Source organism: Neovison vison, chromosome 1, assembly GCF_020171115.1.
Source record: "Neovison vison isolate M4711 chromosome 1, ASM_NN_V1, whole genome shotgun sequence".
Classification (NCBI taxonomy): domain Eukaryota; kingdom Metazoa; phylum Chordata; class Mammalia; order Carnivora; family Mustelidae; genus Neogale; species Neogale vison.
In genome coordinates this window covers 71,397,934-71,422,233 of record NC_058091.1, presented here as the reverse complement: position 1 = coordinate 71,422,233, position 24,300 = coordinate 71,397,934, and the positions used below count along the sequence as shown (strand labels likewise).

Sequence of the window (24,300 nt, the reverse complement as noted above, 5' to 3'; positions counted from 1 at the left end):
AACCTTGGGAAGTGTAATCGGACCTGGGCAGGTTTATGTTCAATCACTCACAGGCTTCATCATGGTACCACAAGATGCCATTATTGCTATACAGCTGTGGTTCCCAAACATCTGTGCCTCCCCACTGCAGCACACCCCCCCACCCCTCAACCGCCCCCCACCACCACCAGGTCGTTGAAGACATTTTTGCTACTCTCAGTGAGAAATGGGAGACGATGGAGCATGTTAATCTTAAAGCTCTATGTCTTCCATGTAAAGGAGTAATAGTTACTCCGAGATTGCCTTTTCTTCCTTTTGAGGTGCTAAAATGGCCTCTCTTTTGTGAAATAATATTTGACAAACTTAAAAGTTGGTAAACAAAAATGGGCACTAATACTTGGGTTCCCCTCCCCCATCATACCCCATACTGGTCTGTGAAAACCAAGAGTCTGAAAATCTGCTGGATCAGGTTTAAAGGGCTCTAGGGCTGCATTTCCATCGATAGCCATTTGGAACAACTTTTGAAACATTGGCCTTACACCCAGAAACTGGTACTATTATGGGCACAGAAGGCTCATCTGCCAGTTTACTGTCCTCTTTGGCATGACTGCAAATAGATAATATACTGCCTGATGAAAACGAAAACTCAGAATTTCTTTCTGCACCTGTGATCGCCTATTCAGTAAAGCTTCCCTCGGCAGACCAATAAAATGTTTAATTTTGAGAGTTTGATATTATTAGGTGGTGGATTTTATATATTAACATACTGTGCCTTGGCATATCCTATAGAAAGGCAGAGAACCTGAAAAAATACAATAAAAATGCAAAGTCAATCAACTTGTTATCTTGGAAATAAGAAACGGAATCTTCCTGTTTGCCTGGGAACTTATAAGTGGCAAATACAGATCTTCATGAAGGAGCTCTCATTAAGGCTCATTCTCCTCTCTGGCTAATAGAATAAACTGGACACTTGAAAAACTGACATATTGTTGGTCCACAATGCCTGTGGGATTAAGAAAGGAGGGATTTATTTTTGAAGATTTGTTTTTTTAACAATTGCTTCCCAAACCAGAATAGGTAAATGTAAAATGAGGTCTTAATTATTCTAAGCCTGATGTAGATTCATTTTAAACCATTGTTGTACTCCAGCATTAGACTGGGTCACTCGTTCCTTTCCCTAAACTCAGATTCAAGTTTTTTTTTACACCCAAGCCAGTCTTGACAGCCCCGATTTTGCCCTGCCCCCAAAGAGAATTCACCCCACTACTGAAATTTCAGCATCAGGGAGCTGGCCATCTTCCTCCCTCCCTTTGTACTGATCAAGACTGCTGTGGAAACGGATGTGCAGCCTTGATGTGCTCCTTCCATTCTGAGGGAGAAGTGCCTATTAAGGCAGAGGGACATAGCAGGTCTGAAATTGTATGGGGTGGGGGTGGGTGGAGAGCAGGCTTCGCTCAAACGAATGCATGTTTAAAACCAGACATGATTTTTGCAACCCACTTAATTCAAGACAGGGCTCCCAATCGGCAAGGCTCCTGGCAACACGCATGCCTCCTGATACATGGGCTCCCTTGGCAACCTCTCAAAAAGTCTTTAATCTAAAACTCACCCAGGATGATTTTGTACCCTTTTGGAGATGGTAGTCATGGAAAAGACAGAGTGTGGAATAGTCTGTAAAAACTGGTTTAATTTCACTTATGGGTTTCACACATATTAGGCACTTAGTAAATTCTTTCATTTTTTTTTCCCTGACAAAGATCCAAAAAGTTCCTACATTTACACTCTGCGTAATTGAAATTTATCCTTGATTGGCTTTAAGGACTCCTCTTCTTTTTGTAGATTAAGATCGTGCGAATTAAACAAGAAGGAATTATTTATGTGGATGATGCCTCCAACAGAACCATCAGCCCCAAGAAAGCGGATATCCTGGATGTTGTGGGAATGCTGTATGTTGGTGGGCTACCCATCAATTACACTACCCGAAGAATTGGTCCAGTAAGGGTCTAATTTATTCATTGTGTGTGTGTGGATTAAATAATTACTTGAGTCATGTATGTATGTTCAATTATTAGATCATATTGGCCCCTGACCACTTAGAGGTGAATAGGAAATCGTTTTTTCGGAGAAGTGACAGGTTTCCTAGACAGATTTGACTAGGAGAGGTAATATCACCAAGGAGTGTGGACCCTGTAGCCAGACTCCCTAGGTTTGAACACCTACTTAATTATTAACTAGCTGTGTGGTCTGCAGCAAGTTATTTAATTTTCCTTTGACACAGTTCCTTCTTTTGTAAACTAGGATAATAGTACCAAACAAACAACGTTACTCTAAAGATTAAATGGGGTAATACACTGAAAGTGTTTGGGAGAGTACGAAGCATATAGAAATACTAGAAAACAAGGAAGATAGTGTTGATAATATTGTTTCAGGACTAGAGATTTCACAAATATTGAGAGATGCAGTTACTTAAACTGCATTTGTGCAGTATTGCACTGCAGTGTTTAGAGTACAGTACAGGATTCAAAATTTAAAGTTCTCACGTTATAAACCAGTGTTCACAATGTGTTTTGTCGGCCTATGTGTCCTGGTTTCCTTTGGAGAGCATGATTTTAAGAAACAAAGGGGGATCAGTGTTTTTGGAGAATATATTAAAAAGAAATGTATTACATTTCTATACTTAGATCATGTGATAATGCAGCACTGTTCTTCATCAAAGACCTCTGTTCATCATCGTTTTAATTCTCAGCCTTTGGCTTCCCTTGTGGGTGATCAGGAGTATGTTCCTTTCTTACTTTTTGGATATGCTACCCAGGCCTATCAAAATAAGAGTCTCTGGAGGGTGGCAAGAGTGATTATCATGTGTCCCTAAAACCAGATGAAATAGAGTGGAGCACAGTATGATTGCATTATTTTTATGGCCCTTAAACTCTAAATGCTTCATGAAAACTTACAAGTTCTAAGTGCATGTGCTTTTTCTTAGAAAAGAGTTCACTGCTTTCATTAGATTTTCCTAAGGAAGAAGCACTAAGCCGAACTTAATGCTCCTTCCCAAATGGAATTGGAAATTAGATTATGACAAAATGTATATTTAGTAAGGTTACTAAACTATTAATAGAAACATATGGGGCTAATTAAAATTTTATTTAATTGTATAGTTGACACACAATGTTGCATTAGTTTCAGGTACACATGTATTTCGACAAATTTATGCATTATGCTATGCTCCCAACAAGTATAGAACCATCTGGCACTATACAACGCTATTGTGATATCATTGACTATATTCCTTATGCCATACCTTTTATTCCCATGACTTCTTCATTCCATTCATGGAAGTCTATACTTTCTGTTCTTCTTCACCCATTTTGCCCATCCTCCAACCTCCACCCCTCTGGCAACCATCAATTTGTTCTCTATTATTATGAGTCTGTTTCTGCTTTTTGTTTGTTCATTCATTTATTTGTTTTGGGTTCTTTTTTTTTTTTTTTTTTTTAGATCTTACATATAAGTGAAATCATATAATATTTGTTTTCTCTACTCTATTTCTTTTAGATAGTACCCTCTGGCTCCATCCACTTTGTCACAAATGGCAAGATCACGTTCTTTTTTATGGCTCAGTAATATTCCATTATATTTAAATACCATCTTCTTTATTCATCTATAATAGACTTAGCTTGCTTTCCTGTCTTGGCAGTTGTAAATAATTCTGCAAAAAACATAGTGTGTGTGCTTGCCATCTGTATGTCTTCTTTGGAAGACTATCTACCCATATCCTCTGCCCATTTTTAATTGGATTATTCTTGGTGTTGAGTTGCATAAATTCTTGATACATTTTGGATATAACCCCCTTATTGGCTATATCATTTACAAGTATCTTCACCCATTCGATAGGTTGCCTTGTCATTTCCTTGATGGTTTCCTTTACTGTGCAAAAGCTTTTTATTTTGGTGTAGTCCTAATAGTTTATTTTTGTTTTTGTTTCCCTTGCTTAAGGAGACATATCTAGAAAGATACTGCAGTGGCTGATGTCAGAGAAATTACTGCTTCTAGGAGTTATATGGTTTCAGGTCTCACACTGAGGTCTTTAATCCATTTGAAGTATATTCATGTGTATAGTGTTACGTGGTCCAGTCTCATTCTTTTATATGTTGCTGTCCAACTTTCCCAGTAACCTTTTTAAAGAGGCAGTTTTTTCCCCATGGTATATTCTTGTTTGTTTTAGATTAAATGACCATATAAGTGTGGGATTATTTCTGGAATCTCTGTTCCTTTCCATTGAACGATGTGTCTACTTTTGTGCCAGTGTCATACTGCTCTGATTACTAAAATTTTGTAGTATCCTTGAAATCTAGAATTGGTACTTACAGCTTTGTTCTTCCTTCTTAAGAATGCTTTGGCTATTTGGAGTCTTTTGTGGCCCCATACAGTAAATTTTTAGTATTATTTGTCCTACTTTTGTGAAAAGTGACAGGGATTGCCTTGAATCTGTAGTATTTATTTAACAGTGTTAATTCTTCAATCCATGAATACGGAATATCTTTCCATTTGTTTGTGTCATCTTTAGTTTCTTTTATCAGTGCATTACAGTTTTTAGAGTACAGGTCTTTTACCTCATCAGTTAAGTTTATTCCTAGGTATTTTATTCTTTTTATTGCAATTGTAAGTGGAATTATTTTCTAAATTCTCTTTCTGCTACTTTTTTAATTAGTATATAAAAATGCAATTAATCTCTGGGTGTTAATTTTGTATCCTGTAATTTTACTGTATTCATTTCTTCTAATAATTTTTTTGGCTGAGTCTTTAAGGGTTTTGGGGTATTTTTTGGTTTTTTTTTTTGTTTTTTTTTAATGGTATGTGATTTGCAAGTAATGACAATTTAACAATTTAACTTCTTCCTTACCAATTTGGACACCTTTTATTTCTTGTCTGATTGCTGTGGCTAGGATACTCAGTACTATGTCGAATAAAAGTGTCAAGAATGGACATCATGGTCTTGAACCTGATCTTAGAGAAAAGCTCTCAGTTTTTCACCCTATGTACCTTAATTCTGGGTTTCTCATATATGACCTTTATTATGTTATGTTGAGGTATGTTCCCTCCTAACCCACCTTGTTAAGAGTTTTTATTAACAGATGTTGAATTTTATCAAGTGTTTTTTCTGAATCTATTGAGAGGATTAAATGATTTTTATTCTCCATTGTGTTAAAGGTAGTATATGTTGGTTTTTGAATGTTGAACCATTCTTGCATCCCCAGAATAAGTCCTATTTGATTGCATTTTTAATATGCCATGAAATGTGGTTTGTTAATGTTTTGTTGAGGATTTTTTGCTTTTATGTTCATCAGAGATAATTGGCCTATAGTTCTCCTTTTTTCTGTGGCATATTTGTCTGGTTTAGGTATCATGGTAATGCTGGCCTCATAGAATGTATTTGAAAACGTTCCTTCCTCTTCTACTATTTAGAATAGTTTGAGAGAAATTATATATTAATTATATATCTTCTGTATATTATATTAACTCTTCTTTAAATGTTTGGTAGTATTCACCTGCAAAGCCACCTGGTCTAAGACTTTGTTTGTTGGTAGCTTTTGATTACACATTCAATTTTGTTACTAACAATTGGTCTCTCCAGATTGTTTGTTTCTTCTTCTTTTTTTTTTCTTTCTTTTTTTTTCCAATTTATTTATTTTCAGAAAAACATTATTCATTATTTTTTCACCACACCCAGTGCTCCATGCAAGCCGTGCCCTCTAAAATACCCACCACCTGGTACCCCAACCTCCCACCCCCCCGCCACTTCAGACCCCTCAGATTGTTTTTCAGAGTCCATAGTCTCTCATGGTTCATCTCCCCTTCCAATTTACCCAAGGTCCCTTCTCCTCTCTAATGCCCCTTGTCCTCCATGCTATTTGTTATGCTCCACAAATAAGTGAAACCATATGATAATTGACTCTCTCTGCTTGACTTATTTCACTCAGCATAATCTCTTCCAGTCCCGTCCATGTTGCTACAAAAGTTGGGTATTCATCATTTCTGATGGAGGCATAATACTCCATAGTGTATATGGACCACATCTTCCTTATCCATTCATCCGTTGAAGGGCATCTTGGTTCTTTCCATAGTTTGGCAACCGTGGCCATTGCTGCTATAAACATTGGGGTACAGATGGCCCTTCTTTTCACGACATCTGTGTCTTTGGGGTAAATACCCAGGAGTGCAATTGCAGGGTCATAGGGAAGCTCTATTTTTAATTTCTTGAGGGATCTCCACACTGTTCTCCAAAGAGGCTGCACCAACTTGCATTCCCACCAACAGTGTAAGAGGGTTCCCCTTTCTCCACATCCTCTCCAACACATGTTGTTTCCTGTTTTGTTAATTTTGGCCATTCTAACTGGTGTAAGGTGATATCTCAATGTGGTTTTAATTTGAATCTCCCTGAGGGCTAATGATGATGAACATTTTCTCATGTGTCTGATAGCCATTTGTATGTCTTGATTGGAGAAGTGTCTGTTCATATCTTCTGCCCATTTTTTGATGTGTTTGCCTGTTTCGTGTGGGTTGAGTTTGAGGAGTTCATTATAGATCCTGGATATCAACCTTTTGTCTGCACTGTCATTTGCAAATATCTTCTCCCATTCCGGGGGTTGCCTCTTTGTTTTGTTGACTGTTTCCTTTGCTGTGCAGAAGCTTTTGATTTTGATGAAGTCCCAAAAGTTTATTTTCGCTTTTGTTTCCTTTGCCTTTCGAGACATATCTTGAAAGAAGTTGCTGTGGCTGATATCAAAGAGATTACTGCCTATGTTCTCCTGTAGGATTCTGATGGAAGATTGTATACTTCTCAGAATTTGCCCATTTCTCTAAATTGTCCAATGTGTTTGCATATAATTTTTCATAGTAGTCTCTTTTTTTTTTTTTAAGATTTTTATTTATTTATTTGAGAGAGAGAGACAGTGAGAGAGAGCACGAGCGAGGAGAAGGTCAGAGAGCGAAGCAGACTCCCCATGGAGCTGGGAGCCTGATGCGGGACTCGATCCCGGGACTCCAGGATCACGCCCTGAGCCGAAGGCAGTCGTCCAACCAACTGAGCCACCCAGGCGTCCCTCATAGTAGTCTCTTATAATCCTCTGTATTTCTGTGGTATCAATTGTTCTGTTTCATTTCTGATTTTATTTAGGTACTCTTTTTTTCTTGGTGAGTCCAGTTAAAGGTTTATCAGTTTTGTTTACCTTTTCAAAGAATCAGCTCTTGGTTTCATTGATTTTTTTTTTTAAGATTTTATTTATTTATTTGACAGAGCACAAGCAGGGGGAGCAACAGGTAGGGAGAGGGGGAGAAGTAGACTCCCTGCTGAGTAAGGAGCCTGATGCAGGGCTTTATCCCAGGACCCTGGGATCATGACCTGAGCAGAAGGCAGACACTTAACTGACTGAGACACCCAGGCACCCCATGATCTTTTCTATTGTTTTGTCTCTTTCATTTATTCCTGCTCAGATCTTTATCACTTCCTTTCTTCTCTTCACTTTTATTCTTATTTGTTCTTTATCTAGTTATTTTATACATAAGGTTAGATTGTTTACTTGAGATTTTTTTTCGTGAGGTAGGCCTATCAATTGCTATAAATTTCCCCCTTAGAACTGATTTTGCTGTGTCCATTGTATTTTCATTTTCTTTTTTATTAAGATTTATTTATTTATTTATTTGACAGAGATCACAAGTAAGCAGAGAGGCAGGCAGAGAGAGGGGGGGAAGCAGGCTCCCTGATGAAACAGAGAGCCCGATGTGGGGCTCGATCCCAGGATCCTGGGATCATGACCTGAGCCGAAGGCAGAGGCTTAACCCACTGAGCTACCCAGGCGCCCCTTCATTTTCATTTTTAATACCTTCAGTAACCTGATGGTTGTTTAGTTGCAAGCTGTTTAGTGCCCACATTTTTTTTCCAGTTTTTTCTTGTGACTTTTTTTTTAGCTTTATACCATGTGACCAGAAAAGATGCAAATGATGTCAGTCTCTTCAGTCATATTTTGTGGCATAACATGTGATCTATCCTAGAGAATATTTCATTTACTCTTAAAGAGAGTGTGTATTCTGTTGTTTTGAGATGGAATGTTCTGTGTATATTTGTTATGTCCATCTGATCCAGTGTGTCCTTCAAAGACACTATTTCCCTATTTTCATCCTGGATGATGTATTTGTTGATATAAGTGGGGTATGAAAATCTCCTGCTATTATTGTATTGCTGTCAATTCTCCTTTTATGTCTGTTAATATCTGCTTTATGTACTTAGATGCTATGATATTGGGTGAATATATATTTACAATTTTTATATCCTTTTGCTGGGTTGATCCCTTATCATTGTGTGATGTCCTTCTTTGTCTCTTGTTAGTCTTTGTTTTAAAGTCTGTTTTGTCTAATTGTAGACACCCCTGCCCTCGCTTTTTTTTCCCTCTTCTATTTGCACCACATAGCTCTTTCCATCTCTTCACTTTCAGTCTGTAAGTGTTTCTAGGTCTGAAGTGAGTGTCTTGTACAAAACAAATAGATGGATCTTGCTTTTTTTACTCATTTTGCCATTCTCTGTCTTTTGATTGGAGCATTTAGGTCATTTATATTAACATAATTAAATATGTACTTAATGCCATTTTGTTAATTGCTTTCTCATTGTTTCCATAGTTCTCTATTTCTTTCTTCTATTGCACTCTTTGTGATTGACGACTCTTTGTAGTGTCATGGCTGGCTTTCTCTTTATATTTTTGTGTATCTATTATATGTTTGGGGTTTGTGGTTGCCATGAGGTTCACATGTAATATTCAAGTACATAGCAGTCTCTATTGATCACCATTTAAAGTCAAACATATTCTAAAGGAAAATATTTACTCCCTCCTCCACACTTTATGTCTATGCTGTCATATTTTACCTGTTTTTATTCATAGTTTTCTTACATCTAATTATGCCCTTACCCTTCAAAGAAGTCCATTTAATATTTCTTACAAGGCCACTTCAGTGATAATGAACTCCTTTTTCTCTCCTTCAATTCTGAATGATAATCTTGCTGGGTAGAGTATTATTATTAGTTACAAGTTTTATTTTTCTTTCCACACTTTGAATATATCATGCCACTCCCTTCTAGCTTGCAAAATTTCTACTAAAAAATCAGCAGATAGACTCATGGGATTTTTCTAGTACATAATTTTGCTTCTCTCTTGCTCCTCTTAAAAATTCTCTCTTTATCTTTAATCTCTGGCATTTTAATTATTGTTTAGAACTATCTGTGTTTCTAGAACCTGGAAGCCTATTTCCTTTCCTTGGTTAAGGAAGTTTTCTGCCACCCCTATAATGCAAATGTTTATTTGCTTAATGTCGTCCAAGAGATCCTTAACCTATCCTATTTTTTAAAAAATTCTTTTTCCTTTTTGCTGTTAGCTTAGGTGTTTTCCATTACCATCTTCCAAATTACTGATCTGCTCTTCTGCCTCTGTTTATCTCCTATTAATCCCTCTAATGTATTTTTCATTTCAGTTATTATATTCTTCAAAATTGATTTGGTCCTTTTTATATTTTCCATCTCTGTTGAAGTTTTCACTGAGTTCTTCTCCACTCTTCTCTCCAGTCCAGTGAGTATCTTTACGATCATTAGTTAAAACTCTTCATTAGGCATCTTGCTTATCTCTGTTTCATGTAGTTCTTTTTCTGAAGTTTTGTCTTGTTCTTTTGTTTGGAACATATTTCTGTTTCCCCATTTTGCTTGACTTTGTGTTTCAGAACAGCTACTTCTCCTAAATTGTAAGGAATGGTCTTATGTATGGTCATCCCCTGTGCAGACTGTGTGTTCCTGGTGACTCTTGCTGGCTGGCATGGGCTTGGGGGTCACAAGGCACTCTGTGCTGGAGCTGAACTGAGTGCTGGGGTGGTCCTGAGGTTCTGTGCACAGAGGCTATTCTGATAGGACAACTGAAGCCGAAGTATGTACGATCCAGAGTTCCCAGGGCTCTCCGTGCTGAGGACACCCTGGCAGGACAGCTATAGCAGGTATAAGCTGGGGGCCTTTCTGCAGAGGGGGCCATCCTGGGATGGCTAGAGCTGAAGTTGGATACAGGCTGGAGAGTCCTGGGGTGCTCCCCATGGGGGGGTCCCCTAGTGGAATAGCTGGAACTGAGTCAAGCATGGCCTGGAGGTTCCTGGGGCACTCAGTGCAGGGAGCACCCTGGTGGTGCTCAGTCAGGCATCAGTCAGAAGATCGTGGAGTGGTCTGTGCTGGGGATGCCCTAGCATGCCATCTGGAGCTGAGGTAGTGCAGGCCTGAAGTGTTTCAATATGCTTTGCTCCTGTGTAATCTTGGTGTGACTGCTGGAGCTAGAGGGAGCACTGACCAGTGGTAGCACTGACCAGGTGTGTATTACCCTGGGGTCACCTCAGTGGGACAGCTGGAGCTGGTGTAATCTATGGGCCTGGGGCTTCATGGAGGCAATAGGCCAGCAAGGGCTCCTACTGTGCTCCATGCTATCAACATGGAAGGGGAACAGGAGCACCGGGGTGGCTCAGTTTTAAGCATCTGCCTTCAGGGTGCTGGGATCAAGCCCCACATCAGGCTCCCTGCTCGGTGGGAAGCCTGCTTCTCCCTTTCCCTCCACATCTCACTCTGTCAAATAAGTAGATAAAATCTTTTAAAAATGTTTAAAAAGGGTAGAGGGGAACATAAACCATGGCTCTCACTAGACCAGACCACTGATCCAGAGAGTTCCAGCAGCTCCCCAGCCATTTGGCAGCATTCTGGAGCTGAACCTTTTAGGTACTAGTTGCTCTTTTTCTGTAGAGGAATCTGTTCTCAGTCCCTCAGCACTATCCCTCACCACTGCTATTCATAGTGTTGGGGGTAGAGGTTCCCTTCATTGCTATATCTCTTGCCATTCTCTTTACCATTTGTTGTGCTATGCTTCGATTCTTCTACGGGAGGAATTGCTTCAAAAGCAGTTATAGATTTAGTGGGTCCACGGAAGTGAGTTCAGGATCTTCCTACATCACACCATCTTGGACCAGATCCAGCATAAGAGACTAATTAAAAGTTATGATATTCACATGGAGCACATAGTTCTGCAAACCAGAGGTCGCATTAGAGATACAGTGTACACTATTTAGAATATCAGAACAATCTAGACACAGGCAAGATACATCCTAATGGAAAAGCACAGCTCAGGATTCTCTGTACTTTTTGTGGGGAGCTTGGGGTGATAGTACAGCTCCAGGTAGTTTGGGGGCTACCTTAAGACAACTGGCCAATGATTGCAAGTACACAGCATCCCCACAAATTGCTGAGTTCCATATAAAGGCAAAGATCTGGTAAAACCTGATATTTGTTTTTTTCTGACCTGAATATTTAGGTGACCTACAGCATTGATGGCTGCATCAGGAATTTCCAGATGGTGGAGGCCCCTGCTGACCTCGAACAGCCAACCTCCAGCTTCCATGTTGGAACATGTTTTGCTAATGCTCAGAAAGGGACATATTTTGATGGAACAGGTTTTGCCAAAGCAGGTAAGGCACTCCCATTTTTTTCCTGTTGAATATTAAGTATGTACCAGTATTAACTTCTTGCTTATAGGGAAAATAAAAGCCCTAGATTTCTTAAATTAGTATACCTAAACCAGAAATAAAAATGTACAGAAGTAATAAAAATGTCAAACATTAAGGTATCTTATTCTTAGGCAAACTAATAGAAAAAAGAAAGTAAAAGGCTATTTGGAAAGTTTATTTCATCTTCTTCCCTAGAGATCAATATCAAAATAAATTTAGTTCTACAAGAAGGTCTGTATGTTTACACATGTAATTTATCTACTTTCCAGTTTTCCCTGTCTACCTTTCTGAAAATGAGATAGCATTTTTCTTTCTTCCTCTCTTCAATTCTTTGTGAATCTTCATGTCATAATCACCCACTCATACACCCAATACACACATACTAGTGTCTATGTCTCATTGATGGTGATGATGGCTCGTCCTTTTCCCCTGACTTTAAGGATCTGCCCCTTCTAGTGAGCATTTCCAGACTAAGTCTGGATCTCTGATATTAAATGCACAATTTGGAAAAAAGGAAAGAAAATAAATTCTATATAATAACCAAAAAAGGCATTAACATAGACTATTAACATAGCCTATTTAGTCCTAGGGTTACCATAGATACATGCATTTATTTTTAGAAAAGAATTAATGCACACATAAAGAAATCATAAGAAGTCAAATAAAAAATATTTAAAACTATAAAAGACATACAAGCAATTTTCTGTGGATATTTAGAAGAAAAATTAGTCTTGGTTGGGGAAATCAGGAATTACATTTGAGTTAGGCTTTAAAAGTGAGATACGTACTCACATGCAAAAATTTTTAGAGATGGAAGGGCAGGGCCCTCGAACAATGAGTAAAAGTGGGACATTTCACCTATAGTAGAAGCAGAAAAGAAATTAAAAAAGGATACGTTAAACATTAAAACACTGGGAGTAATGATGAGTCCAATATTGCACGTGCAGTGAAAATCCAGTCTTCCCCAAGAGTTCTGCAAACTCACAGATGGCTGGTATTCTCTTAGTCAAATTTGATGGCAAGTTTCAGTGGTTGATATACTGACTTGCCATTCTGCCTGGGCTCTTTTGGTTCTGGATCAAACTGGACCAGAAAATGAGGAGCTTCCCCAATTTCCAACAACTCCTGCCATCCCCTCAACAGAGAGTGTAATACAATTTATGTAAGACTTGGACAGTTAGAAAAGTTTATGTCACTGGAAAGATACAACTTCAATTAAACCTTTAAAAACTTTTCAGCTACCCAATCACTGTGGCTTTTGCTGGCCACTTCACTCTCTCTGTCTTCAGCTGAACTGCTTCATGTTGTTCCTTACTTCTCCCTTTCAGGGATAAAAACAAGCACTTTCTGTTTTATTTTGCAGAACAATTGCTTCTTTTTCTCTTGAAATCTGCTCCAAATCCACCTGTTCACATTGCAAAGCCATCAAGGTTCTGAGTAGAACAACAAGTTTTTCACATAAGCGACACTACCCTTCACGAGAGACAATTGTGGTTACACACAGCACTTATTTCTTGCCTAATAAATAGAAGACATGCAGAAAGTTTCCATGAATTCTTCCCTAGCACTCCATGCACTTAATGTGGTCTAGCCTGCTCTTAATGAATGATTTTGTTTCTAAGAGGCAGGTCTTAAATATTCTCTAAATGATTAAATAATGTATCAAATATAGGAAATTATAGAAAAATCTTGCCTGGATGAACTGGAAACATCTATTTGTGTCCCAGATTCTATTCCTTCAAAACTGTGCTTGTAATTCCTTTCTTTATTAATAAAATGGGAAAGTTGGAATCCTTTCAGATCACTGTGGCACAGTAATCTTAGAGTGACCTGGTAAAATCTTACTGAATAATCACTGAAATACTTGACTTAATCTAACAGTAGGACTTCTATCATAACCATATAGTGCTATGAGATTCTTTGAGTTAATCTCAGTGTGGGTTCACCCATTTATTTATTCAACAACTATGTATTAAACCTCCCCGTGTGCCAGATACTTTGGTAGGCACAAAAATAAAATTGCCCTCCCAGAACTTACATGCCAGGAGGGAAGGCAACCAAGAAAATAAGCAATAACTATAAAGTGTGTCATATGATACAGTAGTTGGAAGTATGGGCCATAAGAGAGTCTGAAACTTATTATAATAGACTAACATCTGAACTGAAATCTAAACCATGGCTTTGTACGAGTTTGAATTAACAATCCCTAAACTATAATTCATGATTTAAAAAAAAAAAATCTTCATTTTACAGTTGGTGCATTCAAAGTAGGATTGGACCTTCTTGTAGAATTTGAATTCCGCACAACTAGAACCACTGGAGTTCTTCTGGGAATCAGCAGTCAGAAAATGGATGGAATGGGTATTGAAATGATTGATGAAAAGGTGAGTGTCAGTTTTCGAACTGTTTCTGATTTCCTCACAACAGTGTTGTTCATATATAGGAACCTCTTTGTGAAGCCCTACTCTGTTCTTTGTGGGGAGAAACTAGATTATATTTTTCCATCCTTTTAGATTATCTCTAATGTGTGTTTTCAGCATCCTTACTCTGTAGACCAGTGTAAACTCTTGATGTGCTAATTCTACAGTAAGCCAACTGTGTTAACGAATAATGGGTTAGATGGTTTTAGATCTCTCGCTCTTACTGTGTTGTTAAAGGTACATGAATACCCTGTATGTAAAACTATAGATTCCAATGGAAAAAAGAGGAGAGGGTCTGCATTGTCTAAAATCAGTCTTTGCCTCTACTAACCCAGTAGGCACTTCTGAGAAGTCAAGGTGGCCAACTGACATACCACTTTCTCAGTGGTTATTTGAAAGGATCTTGATACCATTTCAAAAAAGTGCAGATTTATACTAAATTTATATTAGTAAAACAAATTTTGTCAATTTGCTTACAATGGGTAAGCTAATTCTAAACACATCTCCAGTCCCTGGCTGCCTTTGAACAGCATCCTGCAACGAAATGACCTGTGTATATACTTTGTACAGGCAGCAGGTAAAGAGGCAGACAAAGCAAGAAGTTACCCAAGTTTTCTCTCTGGCTCTTAAATAGGAATCATACTACATCTCTGGTCATATTTCCACTCATACAGTGTTGTGGCCTCCCAAGAAGAAAGACGATATGGTAACCTCAGATAGGCTTTCCATTGCCTCCTCTCCCCCTCCTGTCTTTAAACCATCATCAGAGGCAAAAAAGAAAAACGTGAAGGGGGGAGGCTAATAGCTTTGCAGATTTTCAAACACCTTCACTATATCTTAGAGTAAGCTTCATTTCATCACTTGCTTACAACCACTGTTATTATCAGTTTGTTGGGGTAACAAGTTCCAATACGATGCATGTGTATTTCTCACCAAGTCCTGCTATTACAAACTCTGCCCAATGTAGTAAAATCTTAATCTTTACATTACCATTTAATTTACAAACTTTTCACCTATTGCAGTTTGTCATCTTCTTTTTAAAACCCTTGTGTCTTTCTTTTACCTTGTCAAATGTGTTGCCAGACTGACTGTTTTTAATGTTTCAATATGTTTCTTTCCTTCATCAGCTTCAAAAGAATTCTGTCATCTCAAATTTCAGGGACTGTGCCATGTTACTGAAAACAGATTTTTCTCATTTAAACATGAACTTCCAATCTAAATTTTTCATTGTTAAGAATTTAACTGGCCTTCTGGCTCAAAGTCTTTGGCACTGTGACATGAAGCCTGCCCAGGAAAGTAATTGATGTTATTCTCAATCCTGCATATAAAATGGAATCCATGAAGGAAAAAAGAATATATGCAATTAAAACATCAAAAGCTTACATTTAAAAAAAAATAATCCTCTAAAATGAATTTGTAAATCGAATGAATGAATCACTCTAAACATCTTTTAAGAAATTTTGTAAGGTTCATTAAGAACTCTCACACTCTATAAAGATCTATGGTAGGATTTGTCCCTGTGCATATGAGGTCCTTTTTTTTTTTTTGGTCAGCTAGCCTCAAATTATATGTCACATTTTCTGAAAGCAGAATTATTATGAGTCTCACACATCTTGCCTATTGCTCCCAATAATGCCCAGAAGCAAAAAACACAATTTGTGACTTCTGGTTATTAAATTTGTATTTTAACTTCGGCCAACATTTTTTTTTTAAGTTTTAAAATGCCCCAGATATATTCATTTCTAACTCTTCTGGCTGATGACTCTCCTAGAAACATAACAATTTTTGCTATGTGAACCATCATGACATCATGATACCTTTCTGATGATACCATCTGTGACTGTTTGATTTCCTACATAACATAGCTTATGTTTCATGTGGACAATGGTGCCGGCCGATTCACTGCTGTCTATGATGCTGGGATCCCAGGGCATTTGTGTGACGGAAAGTGGCATAAAGTCACAGCCAACAAGATCAAACACCGCATTGAGCTTACAGTAGATGGGAATCAAGTGGAAGCCCAGAGCCCAAACCAAGCCTCTACATCAGCTGATACAAATGACCCTGTGTTTGTTGGTGGTTTCCCAGGTGAGTCTTATCTACTCCATCAAGAATTTCTTTGCTGTTACTGGATTTAAAATATTTATTTTTCTGTAAATATGTCCAAGAATGTGTGCTTAAGTATACTTCCTAGCTTTAGAATCTATTCCCATAAATAACACCTTACCTAAACTTCCAGTGCGTAAAATGAGCATATTACTTATATAAACCACATGGGACTGAACTTTACATGATAGCCCCCAAAGTTTCGTTCATGGGCAGATGGGGGCTAGAGGAAATGAATTTGGCTTATAAAAGATATGAGGCATTTAAGAGCAATGAAGGCCCGAGTTGGTGTTCTTTCTGATTTTTTGAAAATTACCAAAGGAATCATAAAATGTAATGGAACTTATTTCCTCAAGTTCTGGAAATCATTGGGTTAAACCAGCTAATTTCCCCCTTAGGTTATTATAGAGTTTATATTACAAAGAAACCCAAGCAATAAATCTGCATTCAAAATCCCTAACCAGCACATGAATTATAACATCAAAACCACAGAGAGTTACCAAAAGTGACCATAAACAAGAGTGCCCAACTTGATGAGAAATAACCCAACTGCCTCTTTACAAATACAGCTATAACACATTCTTGGAATGGTCTTTCAGCATTTTGGCAAGAGAAAAATGGTTTCTCTATACATAAATTCCCATTTATGTAAAGCTCCTCTGCTTAACAAAACAAGCAAAATGTATATTCAGAGGTGGTTAATGAAGAAAAAGATACAGGAGCAATGGGGACCAGTTCACAACTCCTTTTTCCAAAATTGCTTCTAAGTTTGAAAAGAACCTACTTCCGCTTCAATCAGGATAACCCCCAAATATTATGAAAGAGACAGTGTATTTCTGCATTCATGGTCTATGAAATGGGATCCTAGTTAGCACCTGCAAGGCCTGCTGAAAGAATGGAGTTTCTTCTTAGCAACAAAAACAAAATCTGTGTGAGTTTTCAACCAACTTAACATTTGGGGATGTATTTTTACAATGTAAAAAACTAATAAAGTCACCATTAAAAGCCCATATCCTAATTCAGGTCAATTGAATTCTTTCATTAAATCCCATAATATATCACAGCTATAAATTTATTCATTCCAAACCAAATTGCTATCTTAAAATACACAATTCTACAGGTCTCCAGATTTCAGAACACATAACTATAGAAATGCTATAGGTTTAACTGTGAGCAAAGCTAAGAACAAAATCACTAACTTTACCTAAAATGTCCAGCTAACAGCTGACTTTAAAACATTCCCTTAAAAACCTTTCAGGGAAGATGGCAGAAAAGACTCTAAGCTCACCTTGTCCCACAGACACACTAGATAACATACACATCGGTGTAAATAACCCAGAAAATGAACTGAAGACAGGAAGAAAAAACTCCACAACTAAATGTAGAGAAGAGGCCACACTGAAGAAATAGGAAGGGCACAACCCCAGTGAGGAGCTGGGTTTGCCATTGGCAGAAGGGAGGGAGGGAGCTACAGGTGTGGAGAGAGGAGAGAGTAGACTATCACACTGGAGGGTCTGCATAGGGAAGACAAATTCTTATAATATCTGGCTTTGAAAATCAGAGAGGCCAAATTTTGTCACTTCTTAACAACCACTAGTAGGATGTAAAGCCTGGAATGTTAAAAATCAGCAGACCTGACTCTGGGAGAGCCAGAAGGATGGTAAGAAGTCCCTACCCATAAAGAGAGAGCACAAGAAAGATCCTGGGGCGGGGGGGGGGGGAACAGCAAAGAAACAGCAATTTAAAAAACACGTGGGACATAGAAGAGGGAGTTATTTACTGTTCCAGAGAGACAGAGATTGCTAGGAGACTATTCCAGGAAAAAAGAAGCCAACAGATGCCGTTTCCCTCCCCTGTCTCCCACCACAAACACACAGCCATCAGCAGGAACCAGGGCAGACCCAACATTCATTACCTAACTTGCTTACATTAAGCCCCATACACTCCAGCCTGGCCTGCTTCAGTCTTGGCTCTGTGACCTCCCTACCTCCAAAGACCAGCACAAACATTGCCAACGCTGCATCTCCCAACTTCATGCTTTGCAGGGCCTCCATGCCAGCAGCAGTGGCCAGTCACAGAGGGCATGTGTGGCTTGTTAAAACTGTGCACCCTGCTTACCTGCATTTGGCAGATTGGCGTGGTCACAGCCACAGAGGCACATTCCCTCTGGCAGGTGACCAGCTCTGCCTTGTTAAAAGGGCATACTCACCCACTACTTTTGAGAGCAAGAGACTTAGCTGACTTTCCTAACACAGAGATACAGAGAGTTAGACAAAATAAGGAGACAGAGGGAAATGTCCCAAATGAAAGAACAGGACAAAATTACAGCAAGAGACCTAAGTGAAATATAGATAATATGCCTGATAGAGAATTTACAGTAATGATCATAAAGGTACTCACTGGACTTGAGAGAACAGTGGAGAATATCAATGAGACTCTTAACAAAGATTTAAAAAAAAAGAACCAATCAGAAATGAAGAACACAATAATTGAAATTAAAAGTACCCTAGATGTAATAAATAGCAGATTAGCAGAAGCAGAAGAACACATCTGCAAACTGGAGGACCGAGTAATGGAAAGTAATCAACCTAAGCAGGTGAGAGAAAAAAAAAATTATGCAAAATGAGAATAGACTTAGAGAACTCAGTGACTCCATCAAGAGTAAGGACATTTGCATTATAAGGCTCTCAGAAGAAGAACAGAGATAAAAGGGGGCAGAACACTTATTTGATGAAATAATAGCTGAAAACTTTCCAAACCTGGGGAAAGAAACAGAAATTCAGACCAGGAAGCACAAAGATCCTCAACAAAATCAACCCAAGGGGTCCACATCAAAACGCATAGTGATAAAAAGAGAAATTTAAAAGAAGCATGAGAAAAGAAAATAGTTATATACAAAAGGAAATCCCATAACGCTATCAGATTTTTCAGCAGGAGCTTTGCAAGCCAGAAGGCAGTGAATAATATATTCAAAGTGCTAAAAGGAAAGAAATCTGCATCAAAGAATTTTCTGTCCAGTAAGGCTATTATTCAGAATAGGAGAGAGTTTCCCAGACAAACACAGGTTAAAGGAGATCCTGACCACAAAATCAGCCTCCAAGAAATGTTAAATGGGACTCTGAGTGGAAGGGAAAGACCATAGATAAGGGTAAGAAAAGTAGGAAGTACAAAGCAGTAAAAATACGTGTATCTGTAAAAATCAGTCAAGGGACTCACAGAATAAAAAGATGTGAAGTATGACACCATATGCCTAAAATGTAGGGAGGAGAGGAATAAAAAATGGATTTAAACTTAAGTGACTATCAATTTAATATAGATTGCCATATGCAGATGTTATGTACAAGCCTATGGTAATCAAATAAAATACCAGTAATAGATATGCAAAACAAAAAAAGAAAGGAATCCAAGTATATCACTAAAGAAAGCCACTTATGGTGAGAAAAGAGAACAGAAAGAAATGAACAGAGATCTGCAAAAACAAATAACAAAATAGCAATAAATACATACCTATCAGATATTAATTACTTTGAATGTGAATGGACTAAATGCTCCAATCAAAAGACATTGGGTGATAGGATGGATTTAAAAAAAAAAAAAGATAAAAAGCAAGATAAAAAAGCAATATTTATATGCTGTCTATAAGAAATTCATCTGAAATCTAGGGACACCTGCAGATCAAAAGTAAGGGGATGGAGAAACATTTTTCATGCAAATGGATGTGAAAAGAAAGCTAGGGTCGCAATACTTATATCAGACAAAATAGACTTTAAAACAAAGACTGTAAAAAGAGACAAAGAAGGACACTATATGATACTAAAGGGAAAATCCAAAAATAAGATATAACAATGGTAAATATTTATACACCCAAATACATTAAAAATTAATAACAAATATAAAGGAAATAATAATAATGCAGTAACAGTAGGGGGCACTTTAACATTCCACTTACATCAATGGACAGGTTGTCTAAGTAGAAAATCAACAAGGAAAAAGTGGCTTTGAATGACATAGGGGACCTGGTGGATTTAACAGATATAATCAGAACATCCCATCCCAGAACAGTAGGATACGCATTCTTTACAAGTGCACATAGAACATTCTCAAGAATAGATCACATATTAGGCCACAAAACAAGTCTCAACAAATTCAGAAAGATCCCAGTCATATCATGCATCTTTTCTGACCAAAATGCACTGAAACTAGAAATCAACCACAAGAAAAAGTCTGAGAAGACCACAAATACATGGAGGTTAAATAGCATGCTATTAAACAATTAATAGATCAACCAAGAAATTAAACAAGAAATAAAAAAATACATTGAGACAAGTGAAAATGAAAACACAATTGTCCAGAATCTTTGGGATACAGAAACAATCTCTGGGATACAGTGGTCCTAAGAAGGAAGTATATAGCAATATAGTCCTGTCTCAAGAATCAAGAAAAATCTCAAACAACATAACCTTAAACCTAAAGGAACTTGAAACAGAACAACAAACCCAAAGCCAGCAGAAGAAGTGATAAAGATTATCATAGAAATAAATGAAATAGAAACTTAAAAATATATATATAACAGATCAATGAAACCAAGAGCTGGTTCTTTGAAAATTAATAAACCATCAGATTTTTAAAGAAGACTCAAAATCAGAAATGATGTTTATACCACAGAGATACCAAGGATTCTAAGAGAATATTATGAAAAACTATATCCCAACAATTGGACAACCTAGAGGAAATGGATAAATTCCTAGAAACATATAACCTCCCAAAACCGAGTCAGGAAGAAATAGAAAATTTGAACAGACCAATTACTAGGAATAAAATTGAATGAGTAACCAAAAAATTCCCAACAAACAGAAGTCCAGGACCAGATAGCTTCACAAGTGAATTCTACCAAACATTTAAACATTTAAAGAGTTAATGCCTACTCTCCTCAAACTATTCCAAAAAACAAAAAACAAAAAAACTATTCCAAAAAAAAAGAAGAGGAAGAAAAACTTCCAGATTCATGCTATGAGGCCAGGATTACCAAAGCCAGAATAAGACTCTACCAAAAAAGAGAACTGCAGGCCAGTATTGCTGATGAAAATAGATGAAAAAATCTTCAGCAAAATGCTAGGCATCTGAATGAAACAATACATTTTTTAAAAATCACCTCTATAAAGTAGAGTTTATTCCCGGGACGCAATTTTGATGTAATAACCACAAGTCAACTGGTATAACACATTACATCAACAAGAGAAAGGATAAAAACTATAGAATCGTTTCAATAGGTGCAGAAAAAGCATTTGACAAAGTACAACATCCATGTATGATAAAAATCCTCAACAAATAGGTTTAACCGCAACATAATAAAGGCCATATGTAAAAACCCCACAGCTAGCATCATGCTCAATGGTGAAAAACTGAGAGTTTTCCACTAGGTAAAAAACAAGACAAAAATGTCCACTCTCATCGCTTTTATTCAACATGGTACTAAAAGTCCTAGCCATAGCAATCAGGTAAGATAAAAGGAATGAAAGCAATCCAAATTGATAAGGAAGAAGTAAAATTTTCACTATCTGCAGATGACATGATACCTACATATAGAAAACCATAAACTCCGCCAAAAAACTACTAGAATGGATAAGGAATTCAGTAAGGTCACAATACAAAATCAATGTACAGAAATCCATTGCATTTCTGTACACTAATAATGAAGTGGCCAAAAGAGAAAATGAGAAAACAACCTCATTTATAGTTGCACAAAAAATCAAATACCTAATGGAGGTTCCTCAAAATGTTGAAAATAGAACTGCCCTATGACCCAGCAATTGCACTACTGGGAATTTACCCTAAAGATACAAACGTAGTGATCCAAAGGGGCACGTGCACCCGAATGTTTATAGCAGCAATGTCCACAATAGCCAAACTATGGAAAGAACCTAGATGTCCATCAACAGATGAATGGATCAAGAAGATGTGGTATATATACACAATGGAATACTATGCAGCCATCAAAAGAAATGAAATCTTGCCATTTGCGACAACATGGATGGAACTAGAGCGTATCATGCTTAGCGAAATAAGTCAAGCGGAGAAAGACAACTATCATATGATCTCCCTGATATGAGGGAGTGGTGATGCAACATGGGGGCCTAAGTGGGTAGGAGAAGAATCCATGAAACAAGATGGGATAGGGAGGGAGACAAACCATAAGTGACTCTTAATCTCACGAAACAAACTGTGGGTTGCTGGGGGGAGGGGGGTTGGGAGAAGGGGGGTAGGGTTATGGACATTGGGGAGGGTATGTGCTTTTGGGTAAATTGGAAGGGGAGATGAACCATGAGAGACTATGGACTCTGAAAAACAATCTGAGGGGTTTGAAGTGGCGGGGGGGGGGTGGGAGGTTGGGGTACCAGGTGGTGGGTATTATAGAGGGCACGGCTTGCATGGAGCACTGGGTGTGGTGAAAAAATAATGAATACTGTTTTTCTGAAAATAAATAAATTGGAAAAAAAAATCAAATACCTAGGAATAAGTTTAACCAATGAGGTAAAGACCTATATTCTGAAAACTACAAAACATTAAGAAATTGAAAATGACATAAACAGATGTAAAGATATCCCATGCTCATAATTGGAAACACAAATATTGTTAAAACTTCCATAATACCCAAAGCAGTCTTCTGATTTAATGCAATCCCCATCAAAATGTCAACTGCATTTTTCACAGAACTCATACAATCCTTCAAATTTATATAAAACCACAAAAGATTCCAAATAGTGAAAGCAATCTTGAAAAAGAAACACAAAGCTGGAGGTATCACAATTTCAGATTTCAAGTCATATTACAAAGTTACAGTAATCCAAACAACATGATACTGGCACAAAAATAGACCCACTGATCAATGGAACAGAATAGAATATATATATTACATATATATATATGTAATATATAGATTATATATAGAATATATATATATATAGAATATATATATTACATATATATCATATACACTGAAATATTACTCAGCCATTAAAAAAGAACGAAATCCTGCCATTTGCAGCAACATGGATAGATCTAGATAGTATAATGCTAAATAAGCCAACCAGAGAAAGAGGACCATATAATTCCACTCATATGTAGAATTTAAGAAACAAAACAAATGCACAAAAGAAGGGAAAAAAGATAAGTCAAAAAGCAAAAATGCAGATTCTTAAATATAGAGAACAAACAGATGGTTATCAGAGAGGAGGTGGGGGGGATGGGCAAAATAGATGAACAGGATTAAGGGTACACTTATCTCGATGAGCACCAAGTTGTATATGGGATTCTTGAATCACTAGGTTGTACACCTGGAAATAATGCAACACTATATGTTTACACTAGAGATTAAAAATTTTTTAAATTTTTAAATTTTTAAAAAATTCCATTAACAAAGAGGCGCCTGAGTGGCTCAGTCTTTAAGGGTCTCCTTCTACTCAGGTCATGATCCCAGGGTCCTGGGATGGAGGCCCACATAGGGCTCTGTGCTTGGAGGGAAGCCTGTTTCTCCCTCTACCCCTCTCCTTCCTCATGTTCCCTCTCCCACTGTATCTCTCTCTGTCAAATAAAAAAATAAAATCTTTTAAAAAATACCTTTAACATAGAAGCTACATTTTAAAACTGAGCCCATTTCTCATTTTTTTCAGATGGCCTCAACCAGTTCGGTCTGACAACCAATGTTAGGTTTCGAGGTTGCATCCGATCTCTGAGGCTCACCAAAGGCACGGGCAAGCCACTGGAGGTCAATTTCGCCAAGGCCCTGGAGCTGTGGGGTGTTCAACCTGTATCATGCCCAGTCAACTAGACAAATAAGTTTAACTCCAAGAAAGGTCCTTCAAGTATATCAAGTAAAACAAATGTATCTTACCTATATCTGCTATTAAAACTAATTTGTGCATGTGTATTGAATTCTTTCTGTACTCGGTGCTAATTCAGATCCCAGACTGAATTTAAATTCAAGTTTCCTCAAGCCCATAAATATTAAACCGATTGTTTCATTCTAAATAATTGCTTGTTGTGTGTGATATTAGAAATGAAAGACAAATTAATGAATTTGCAGCATGACTTGGAATCCTCTCAAGAAGAGCTCAGATGTTATTTGTGAAGGCAACTTTTTTGTTTGTTTTTACTAACTCCTATTAATACATCTACCATCCTTTTTCATGTACGTCAGTCTTGGCTTTCTGTTCAGGCCACTGAAAAC

The 24,300-nt window shown here is 37.6% G+C and overlaps 1 protein-coding gene across 2 annotated transcripts in view; it reads left to right on the top strand.

Annotated features, from left to right (window-relative positions):
- LAMA2 (laminin subunit alpha 2) overlaps positions 1–23,994 on the top strand; it is a 491,254-nt gene extending 467,260 nt beyond the window's left edge. For both annotated transcript variants that reach the window (XM_044249160.1, XM_044249149.1), the window contains 5 exons: positions 1,819–1,974; positions 11,355–11,508; positions 13,801–13,931; positions 15,833–16,055; positions 23,744–23,994. In XM_044249160.1, the coding sequence (XP_044105095.1) occupies positions 1,819–1,974; positions 11,355–11,508; positions 13,801–13,931; positions 15,833–16,055; positions 23,744–23,901 (822 nt within the window). In that variant the 3' untranslated portion in view covers positions 23,902–23,994. The remainder of the gene's footprint in view (positions 1–1,818; positions 1,975–11,354; positions 11,509–13,800; positions 13,932–15,832; positions 16,056–23,743) is intronic.
- The last annotated feature ends 306 nt before the right edge of the window (positions 23,995–24,300 follow it).